This window comes from Macrotis lagotis, chromosome 1 (genome assembly GCF_037893015.1).
Source record: "Macrotis lagotis isolate mMagLag1 chromosome 1, bilby.v1.9.chrom.fasta, whole genome shotgun sequence".
Taxonomy (NCBI): domain Eukaryota; kingdom Metazoa; phylum Chordata; class Mammalia; order Peramelemorphia; family Peramelidae; genus Macrotis; species Macrotis lagotis.
In genome coordinates, this window is record NC_133658.1 from 683,574,826 (window position 1) to 683,586,011 (window position 11,186).

An 11,186-nucleotide genomic window follows, 5' to 3' on the forward strand; every position below is an offset into this window, starting at 1 on the left:
CGCCGCGGTACTGTGGCCGCTCGGAATGTCTGGGCTGACCAGGCGGGTCATTCCCGGAGGCAAGACAACTGGCAACGCTGGCTCAGGCCTCTCTCAAACCCTGAGTGGCTGCGGAGTCACGTCCTCCTCTAAACTAGGGTAGAAGTCAAGGTAGAGGCGGTAAAAGGGGACCTAGAATTTCCTCTGAAAAAATAGGTGAGGGGCACGGTGAAGCGTCTGACCAAGTTGGGAAGGTCCGAGCAGGTTGGGCTGATGGCCAACCCTTCGTGGGCCCGGAATGTAGAAGGTGGCTTAGGATCCTCTATCTAGGGCTGGAAGGTATCTCAGAGAGTATTTAGTTCAATTCCAGAAAACTGAAATTCAAAGAGAAAAAGTAATTGGCCCGAGTTCATACATGCATGAATGTTTGCAGAGGCAATATTTGAACTTAGGTCACCTGCTCCACTTCAACAGTCTTTCCACTGCATTGCTTTCCACTTGCTCTCATGACAGTTGTGAAGTTTCAAAGTCAACTTTCATTTCCTTAGTCTTTGTTTCTCTCTTTGACAGTACCATTCATTACCCCTCTTTTTTTCCTTAAAAAAATTAAAGACAGTCTGCTGTAGTGGATCATAAGTTGGCTTTGGCGTCTGTAAGACCTGGATTCAAGACTTTCTTCTAGGACCCCATTGCTCTAGCCAAAGCACCATTTAAGGTGCATAGAAAGTGTCCTTGCATTGGTAGAGGCAATTTCTCTATTCTCACCCTTTTTGTTTGTTGCTTGTTTGTCGTTTTGTTTGCATTTTAAAAGACAAAATCAACCAACACATTAAACAGTTCGACAGTATTACTCTTTGTCTTCTGGCAAAGTAAACTTTTGTCCACCACCAGGGCAGCATGGTTCCTAAGTTATTTCCAAATCATAAATCTAATATTACAGGCTTCATACCATAAAGTACATTGAACTGATGTTGAGATTATGCTGCCCTGGAAAACTGGAAGAAACAGATTCTTTGGCCATTTGGTATTTTAAATTAAATTAGAAAATTAACATTTTTTGTTAGATTTAAATAACTATAAGAACAAATATTAAATAAATGTTAAATATAACAAAGTAGCAATAAAGCTGCCTTTTTGTTTGCAATGTTCTTTTGACTTTTTTTGTTTTCTTGTATATATGAATACACATTCTCTTGATAGTTGATCCTCTCATATTGAGAGAATTTTGTGAGCTTTAGTGTCCTGTTGTTTGAGAAGTACTTAAGAGAAGCCCTGCTGGGTTCTGTAGCAAAAATGGCAACAGTAGAGTTTAAATGTAGTTTGTAAAGTAATTTAAAGAATTGCGAGTTGAGTCAGTGGAAATTGTGTATATTCTTGGGGATTTACAAGTGTAATTATCAGTGTATGAGCGAACTCCCCTCATCTTCACCTTCCTTTTTAAATCATCTGTAAGCATTATAAATGCCATCAAGAATCTAAAAATTTCAGCATGTCTAATTCTACCTTTTACATTGTCACTGGAAGTAGGGATTGTGCAATTTTTACTTAAATTGTTAGCTTAATTGTTTTATTAGGATAATGGTTGTAGTGCTGGATTAATTTTGCTAATAATAATAATAATAATAACTTGTTTATTATTGAAATCATCTAAAAATCAAAAGAACTCAAATCAAAAAGAAAAAGTACAAATGTTAATTTTTTCAAGAAAAAACTTTTTTTCCTTTTAGCAAATTGGACTCAGCTCTTTGGTTTGTAAGAACTTCTCAACATAAAAATTGTTGGGTTAAATGCTACACAGAGGCCTATGAGCACATAGATCTGGTTTATGTCTTTTAGAAAACAGCAGTGGCTTAAAGAAAGAAGTCCTGGATCTGAGTAGGGTCAGAGTATTATGGGTGTAAATGCTAGTTCTGCCTTTTATTTATGTGACTTTTCTTTACAATGTTAAGTGGGAGGGAGAAGCAGGCTTGCCCTACTTTCTTTAACTCTAAAACAAAAGAGTTGGACTAGATAATTTCCAAAGTCCCTTTAAACTTTTTAAAGTTCTATAAACTTAGAAGTCTAATTAAAATTATTGAAATTGTTAAGAGTAGGGGGTGGCTAGGTGGCACAGTGGACAAAGCACCGGTCCCGGAGTCAGGGGTACCTGGGTTCAAATCCGATCTCAGACACTTAATAATTACCTAGCTGTGTGGCCTTGGGCAAACCACTTAACCCCATTTGCCTTGCAAAAAAAAAAATTAAAAAAAAAGAAATTGTTAAGAGTTGGTACAAAACTGAAAGGAATTTGGAAAAATTAATAAATTTTAGATAACTGTGTAGTAAAGTGTAAAACTTTATCTTAATATTAAATTGAGTTAAAACTATACTATATTTTTTACTAGAATATACTTTTCTATGTAACATATGGTTAAATATGGTTTTTCGTTAGAATGGAATAACTTAGATTTTTTCCCTTTTTTTTAGAAATGTAAATAGTATTTAATTTTTCCAGTTATGTGTAAAGACAATTTTCAACATTCATTTTTTTTAGGTTTTTAGGTTTTTTAGGCCACACAGCTAGGCAATTATTAAGTGTCTGAGAATGGATTTGAACCCAGGTACTCCTGACTCCAAGGCCGGTGCTCTATCCACTATGCCACCTAGCCACCCCAACATTCATTTTTTTAATAAAATTTTGAGTTTCAAATTTTTCTCCCTTCTCTCCCCTCCTCCCCTTTCCAAGACAGCAAGCAATTTGATAAAGGTCATGTATGTATAAACATGTAAAACATATTTCCATATTAGTCATATTGTGAAAGAAGAAATAGAACAAAAGGGGAAAACCATACAAAATTAAAGAAAGTGGAAAACAGTATACTTCTGTTTGCATCCAATCTCCATGACTTCTTTCTCTGGAAGTATATAGCATTTTCCATTATGAGTCTTTTGGAATTATCTTGGATCATTTACTTACTGAGAAGATTTAAGTCACTCATAATTGATCATCACATAATATTGCTGCTGCTGTCTTACATTTATTTCTATAGAACTTGGAAATTTAAATTTTACTCTTGCAATGTAGCCACATGAAAAGTTTTCTTCTAATTATTTCTTAAATATTTTTACATTTCAGTAGTATAAAAATTACATATTGAGTTTATTACTTTCCAGGTACTCAAAAGGCTCTTTAGTAAGAAATAAGTAGCAACATTATTGCCATCAGCAGATAACATTATCTTTGCATTGTTAAAATCACTATAATTTTCATATAATTTGAATATAGGAGAGAATCAATTTTTGTGATATAATAGAATTTATGGAAAGTTTGACCAAAATAAATCTCTTAGGCAAATTTTATTTGATATCCGTATCTCTACATAAATATGGTCACAGAAGCAAGCAAGGTTTTAATTTGTAAAATCATATGTTAGGGCTTTATACCATTTTATCGGATTCTGATAGCACTATCTGACTTTAAATCATTCCTTTATATTTTATTTTTATTTTTATGTTAAAGTAATACTCATTTTTGTTAATGATTTCATATCTAATTTAGTGAAGTGTTATTGACATCTATTGTAGCTTTCTTCAGAGACAAAATTGCAAAGGAAAAGTGAAATAATGTGTACAATCTGCTTTAGATCTTCTTTATATTTTGTAAAATTTAAAATTGTCCCAGATATTCAAATTATCAGTATTGTAGACATTATACTAAATAATGTATAATGCATAATGTCTTCAATGAATAGGTATTTAATCACTTCCAAAATTATTTTAGCTTCTTGGTTTTAAATAATTTAATAAAAATAGAAAATTTTGAATTTGGAAAATTTATATTCTATTAAATAGACTACTTGTTAGTTTATTTTATTTTTTCTATATGCAATTTTGGAAGTATAGAAATTGTAGAATGTTGCTGCTATTCATAGTTGAAACGACATTTAGTTTACTTCTAGGGCATTTACTGCAATAGTTTTAAGATCACAAGGCCTTGAAAGTACTTCCGTAGAAATAAACCTGATAACTGACATTTGATTATTTTTCTAACATGGAACTTTAAAAAAATGTTTGTATGCTTTATGAGCAGATTTTTTTTTTGTGAGGACTTGTGATTTCATCTCAGAGGAAACTCCTGGTGAAGAACTTCCTCTAATAATGTAGATGGCCATCTTTATTGCAACTCTCATTGCCTGGGACATGGATAACTTGTTATTTTTTCAGGTTCCCACAATTTTCCTATTTGTCAGAAGCAAGACATAAAGTATGAAAACTCATACCCTTTAAATGAAAAGTTTTGTTGGGAAATGAAGAAGGTAGCATATTAATTTAGTGGTAATAGAAATTAAAATTGTGCTTAGAAATGGAAAAAAACAATTCATATTAGTGAGAAAAAGATATTCTTTCCTTCTTTTCCTAATTTTCTACTTTCTCTTTGGCCTTGTTTGACTTTTCTTTCCTTTCTTCCTCATTAGTCATGACTAGATTTGCATATTTTCCCAGATCTGTAAATGAGTTTTCTAGTCTCTTCTAAAATGTGCTTTTCTTTTTAGTCTATGTTTCAATCTTTTTCATTTCAGAACAAAATGGCGGATTTTGAAGCAGGCAGGAAAATTTTTGTTCAGAAATGTTCTCAGTGTCACACAGTGGAAAAAGATGGAAAGCATAAGACTGGCCCAAATCTCTGGGGTCTGATTGGTCGAAAAACAGGGCAAGCACCTGGATATTCTTATTCTGAAGCAAACCAAACAAAAGGTAAAAATTAAGAAGTGGCAAGGAATCCAAATATTTTGAAGTACTAAGAACATGTTTTGATTTATTTCTGTTCTTTCAATTGGGTTACACATAGCATGTACTCAGTAAATATTTGTTAAATTAATTTAAAATTTATTCTAAAACAAGAGTCATTCAAATATTGACTTAATGTTTAGAATAAACTTACATCAGGACAACAATTCATTGTTTGGATAAAAGGAATTAGTGAGGCCAAGCAAAAAGTGATGTTTTTCTAGATGTATCATTGATATCTTATTTAATGCACACTATTCCTAGAAAAAGCATGTAAATTAATTTTTTTATAAGTCACAATTAATTTCAAGTGCACTGAGGAAACTATTTAAAAATTTAGAAATTCCTAACATGGTGTCTGTGAGGCTTTTTTTTAAAGTTATTTTTTTATACCTGTAATTCAATATATTTGTTTTCCTTTGTGTCTCATGTGTTTTATGCACTCATGATGTTATTCTGAGAAGGGGGCCCTAAGCAATACCAAGCTCCCAGAGGGGTCTTTGTTCCAAAAGGTTAAGAATCTTAAATTAAAAGGAATGCTATGGTAAATATTTGTAAATCAAATGTTGTTGTTTAGTTGTTTTCAGTTGTGTCCAACTTTATGACCTCTTTGGGATTTTCTTGATGAAGATACTAGTGTGATTTGCCATTTCTTTGTCTAGCTCATCATACAGATAGAGAAGCTAAGGAAAACAGGACTAAGTGAATTGCCCAAATCCACACAACTATTAAGTGTCTGATACTGAATTTTAACTCAGGTCATCCTGACTCCAGGATTGGTGATTTACTCTCTACGTCACCTTGCTACACATAAAAATCAAATAATAATTTTATAATTCGTCTTTTTTATAGAAAACTGGATTTTTATACATGAGATTTGCTTAAAGCAGGATGCATCAGTATTTTGAAGCTATGGCATGAACTAGTTCTAAGGTTTCCTTGTTTTTGGAGACCTGAATGTCTTACTAATGATATGGAATTTGCTTTAGTTCTGAATATAGAATGCTATTGTATGTGGCTGCTTTGGGTCAACTGGACAGGAACCTGTGAATATCTGGAACTGAACAAACCAGACAGGTGTGTCAGGAATCAAGAAGTGGTTTAATTAATTTCAAAGTGAAGAAAATGTTTGCAAACAGAACCTCTACTTCCCACCCCAAGAAAAAAAGGCTTAACATGCTGAGGTAAAGGCAGGGCTAATATATACATAAAAAAATCAAACCAAACTTAACCAAAATAAAACAAACAAACAAAAAACCTACAAAGGGGCTGAACTACAATGCAATCATTCTTAGGTTTTGAGTAGCAGTTCCCATGGTTAATATTTCTTGGGACAATTCAGGTATTCTTGGGTCTTGTGAGAACAATCTTTAAGTTGCATAAGTTGCATTGTGATCATTCAGTGGGTATAGAAGGAGAGTGAGTATGGTAGGATCAGGAGTACAGTACCAGGTTTGGTTCATTTGGCAGTTACATAAGCATAGGGATTGTGAGCATGTCCAGAGATATGATGGACGGCTTTAAGCTGCAGCATGTTGGTTCTCAGGTCCCTGGAAAATGGGAGGTGGGGAACACTAACAAATCTTCACAGATAGTGATTAAAATGAAAATTATAAATCCCTCATTGAACATTTGGTCCTTGTCAAAGCAATACTTTGCCAGAGGATGAGATCATTCAGTGTACAAAGGGTTGTTATGCCAAGCTCAAGACACAGCCTGCTTGTTGGGTCTTAGCTCTGGGGTCTCCAAATATCTTTACATTTTTGTTCCTTTCAAATGACTCAATTATCTCAAGATGTTTATACTATATAGAACATAGTATGTTTTATTTTGGAGGTCATTAGGAACTCTTCAGTCCATGTTATGGTAAAAGGAGCTTAAAAGTTACATTGTCTCTTCTATGCATTTCTTTTTGTCACTCAAATTTTCTTTGCCTACTCGCTCAGCAAGGAATAAATATAGATATTTATAATTTCTTTTGAAAAACAATGGGGGTTACATTAGCTAGGTAATTATTAAGTATCTAATGTTGAATTTGAACACAGGCCCTCCTGTCTCCAGGGTGCTCTATTCACAGGCCACTAGCTGCCACAATATTTATAAATTTTAATTATGAATATTGCAACATCAACTCTAATATCTAATAGATAACTAATAATATTTCAAATTCTCCATTATCTGCCATGGTTGGGGAAAGGGGGGGGGTTAGGTTAAACATTCTATATATTTGCCAGATTTTCTGCAAATTCTTGATATCACTGAGTGGGGTGCAGTTAGTTCCTGAACACTGTAGGTAGATAGGGTGAATGGAATAGCATCATTGCTAACTATACTCCTATCTCATTGGAAATTTCAGAAAAACTGGAGACAGTGGCATAACAGTTGCACAAAAGTAGCAGATTTAGAAGACAATAGGATCTATATATGGATAGATGATATTGGAAGAGAAAGATCACCAGACTACATGGATTAGCAGTTTTAAAATATTAGGATATCATAAACTATATAATTCTAATGCTATAGGAACATACTTTATCTTATTTGTAATTCAGAAGGCATGCAAGCATGAGTGAATTTTGAAGTCTTAACTCTGGACCAGTATTAATGAAAGGTTGATGTTCAAGTTAATAAAAATTACTAGTTGCTAAAATCAATCACTCTACATCACATATTAAGTGTATATTTTGTGAAAAAGCATGAAGACAAAGAAAAAACAGTTCCTTTTCTCAAGAAGTTGGCATTCTATAGAGGGAGACAACATAAAACATACAACTATATATCAAAACATATAAGATAAATATAGAGTAGAAGAAAGTAATCTTAGAGGAGATGGCATTAAATTTTCCAAAACCACTTTTCATTTTTAACTTCATAAAACTGTAGTGAGTTCAATTTTTTGATTGCCCAGCTTGTGAATATTCATAATTTAGTTCATTTTTTATCTTATTGCCAACATTTTGAGCATTCCTCAGAAGGGTGAATTAAAAGGGAGAGAGAAATAGTAATAAATTTCAAATCAGCTCAATTTGATGTTATTAAAAGTACCACAAAAGTTTGGAGGAAGAAAATGAAATTAGAGATCAACATTTGTTGTTAATGTTGTTAATCTATAATATAGATCACCATAAATAAAGTATAGTTTAAATATTGAGTCAAATATTTACAATATCAAAACATTTTCTGATGCTGGAGGGTTTATAGATAGGCCCAGGCTTTTGTATCTATCTATTAGTCAGTTGTCTCTGTGACTTCTTTTAAGAAATGCTATTGTCTCTTGATCAAAAACATTTTCTACAGTTCTGCCATATTATCTAAAATTTCTAGCCTTCATGTCATTCCTTAAAAAATCTTAACAATATTTTTAAAAATGTATCAAGGACTTTATATTATTTGAGGAAGTAAGACATTCTTGGCACCATTTTAGCTAGAAATTGCCTTTCTGTTTTCTGTCTACTGTTATGTCTATCATTTCATGCCTTATGTCCTTAAGTGACAAGAGCACCAAATGCTATAAATTTCAGTGAAGGGAATGCTACTTAAGACCAATTGGTCCAGGCACATTACTTAGTAGTCAGAACTCAATGGACAATCAGGGTAATCAGAGTATTGAGTGACCTTTAGAGGGAGCCCATAATGGCATAACCAAAGATAAATTTCTCCTACATTTCTTTTAGCTTTTGACTGATGTTGTTTATAAATATTCTCAATGTCTGTTTCAATTTTGAATTCATGATTAAGTCTTGTATTTGTAATGTGTAAGTGGAATACAACATGTAAAATTTATTTTCAACTTCCTAGGTATTATCTGGAATGAAACTAATCTAATGGAATATTTGGAGAACCCTAAAAAATTTATCCCTGGGACAAAAATGATTTTTCCTGGCATCCGAAAGAAGAGTGAGAGAAAAGTTCTTATTGAATATTTGAAAAAAGCAACTAAATGACATATTATTTTAGGTATCTAAATACCAATTATAAACTAATTTTTCAATTTTTCAATTTTTTGTTTTGAAAAGTCACATTTTTTCAGCAGTCTATTTAACAATTTCAAATAAAGGTTGACCTTTGTCAGTATTTATAATCTATTGAAAAAACTATCCCTCAGGGTCTGATTTTATCCTTTTTTTTCTCCAGCCCTTTAGGATGATAAGAGAAAACCAAAAATTTACCTATTGAGCTAATTAACATGCACAAAATATCATATGACCTCAGCAGTAGTGCTATGATGGATGCAACTTTAATACATGTACTTTTTCTAAAATTTAAATAGGAACAATATTGATCTTCAAAAAAATTTATTTGCTATGCAGAATTTTTATTTGCCTTGTAACATAATACAGCAACCATATTAAATAGAAAATGAAGGGCAAACATTTGCTCTAAACTTTTGAATCTGTGAGAAGGTACAGAAATTATTGTTCTTTTCTAATAAAAACCTAGGAATAGAGAAAGCATGCCTCTAATGCTTTTATTTTATTTTTAATTTTTTTTACTCCAGCTACATGCAAAACAAAATTTCAACATTTATTTCCAAGACTTTGGATTTCAAATTCTCTCTCTTCTTCCCATTCCACTCCACTCCCCTCATTGGGAAAGTAAATTACTTAGTGTAGGTTAGAAATGTGTCATCATGAAACACATTTCTATAATAGTCATGTTGTAAAAGTAAATATAATCCATTCCACTAAGAAAGAGAAACCTCAAGAAAAATAAAATGAGAAAAAAAGTGTGCTTCAGTCTGTATTCAGATACCATTCTCCTTCTTTGAGATGTATACCATTCTTTCCCCACAGCTAGCTGAATTTCCTTTCATCCTATTTCCTCTCCACTCCTATTTACTCTATTCTCTCTCTCTCCTTTCATCCTGTCCCTCCTCAAAAATGTGTTGTATCTGATTACCCTCTCCCATAATCTTCCATCTCTTCTATCATCTACACCTCACACCTATCCCCCTGCTCCCTTTCTGCTATCCCTTTCCTATCCTGTTTCCTCTAGGGTAAGATAGATTTCTATTCTCAATTTAATGTATATGTTATTTCCTCCCTGAGCCACTTCCAATGAAAATGAAGGCTCATTTGCTTCTTCTCAACTTTCCCCTCTTCCACACCATTACAAAAAATGGGGTAAGTTATTTCATGTAGAAGAGACATTGTAAAAGCTTTTCCTTGTCTCTTCTATGTGAAATAACTTACCCCATTCTACAGCACCCTTCCCTACCTCCCAGTACATTCCTTTTTCACCCATTAATTCCACCTTTTTGTTATATCAATTCAAATTCAACTCCCTCCTATGCCTTATCTATATTTGCTCCTTCTAACTGCCCTAATAAATGAAAATTTTCATGAGGTATCAGTATTATTTTTCCCCATGCAGGAATACATACAGTTCAACATCATTAAATCCCTCATAATTTGCTCTTCCTTTCTATCCTCTCTATGCTTTGGCAGAGTCCTGTACTTGAAGATATGATTTTCTGTTTAGTTTTGGTTGTTTCATTAGGAAAGTTTGAAAGTTCCCTATTTCACTGAAAAGTCATCTTTTCCCCTGAAAGAGTTTGCTTAGTTTTGCTGGGTAGCTTTTGCCTTCCAGAATATCATATTCCAAACCCTATGAGCCCTTAATGTAGAAGTTACTAAATATTGTGTTAACTTGACTGTAGCTCCATATTTGAATTGTTTCTTTCTGGCTGCTTATAATATTTTCTCCTTGATTTGGGAGCTCTGAAATTTGGCTCTAATATTCTTGGCAGTTTTCTCTTTCAGGAGGTGATTGGTGGATTCTTTCAATTCCTATTTTATCCTCTACATCTAGGATATCAGGGTAAAAGTTCTTGGAGAATTTTTTTTCAATTGATATTTATTTTATTTTTTTTAATTAGATGTTATGAAAGTGTCTTAACATTCATCTACATGCATATGTATATGTTAAAGTTACATAGTTTCCTTTCACCCTCTCTTTCCACTCCCCTCCACTCAACAATAAACAGTCAGGTGATACTGTACATACACATTTGTGTTTAACATGCTTACAGATTAGTCATTTTTGGTATTAGGAATTAGGATTAAGCAAAAAAGAAAGAAAACCATTAGATAGGAAAGAAATACATAAAAGAAAATTTTGAAAAGTGAATTGTTCTTTCAGATTATGTAGAATTCTTTTTTGGTTTTGTTTTGTTTTTCTTCCTCTATCTGGAGAATTTCTTGAAAAATGAAGTCTAGGATTTTTTGGGTCATGACTTTTAGGTAGTTTAATAATTTTTAAATTATCTCTCCTGAATCTGTTTTCCAGGTTAGTTGTTTTTCCAGTGAGTTATTTCACATTTTCTTTTAGTTTTTCACTCTTTTGATTGTGTTTTGATTTCTTACAAAGTCATCAGCTTCCCTTAGCCTCATTCTACATTTGAAGGAATTATTTTCTTCAGAGGAAGCTTTTGTGTCTCC

At 32.8% G+C, this 11,186-nt stretch overlaps 1 protein-coding gene across 2 annotated transcripts; it reads left to right on the forward strand.

Moving 5' to 3' along the window:
• On the forward strand, positions 1-9,180 carry LOC141507706 (cytochrome c 2-like). 2 transcript variants are annotated; one of them, XM_074215629.1, is made up of 3 exons: positions 1-195; positions 4,539-4,713; positions 8,545-9,180. In XM_074215629.1, the coding sequence occupies exons 2-3, from the start codon at positions 4,545-4,547 to the stop codon at positions 8,688-8,690; spliced, it is 315 nt and encodes a 104-aa protein (XP_074071730.1). In that variant the 5' UTR covers positions 1-195; positions 4,539-4,544; the 3' UTR covers positions 8,691-9,180. The 2 variants fall into 2 exon arrangements, with proteins under 2 accessions (XP_074071730.1, XP_074071731.1); XM_074215630.1 differs by lacking the exon at positions 1-195 and adding an exon at positions 252-373.
• The last annotated feature ends 2,006 nt before the right edge of the window (positions 9,181-11,186 follow it).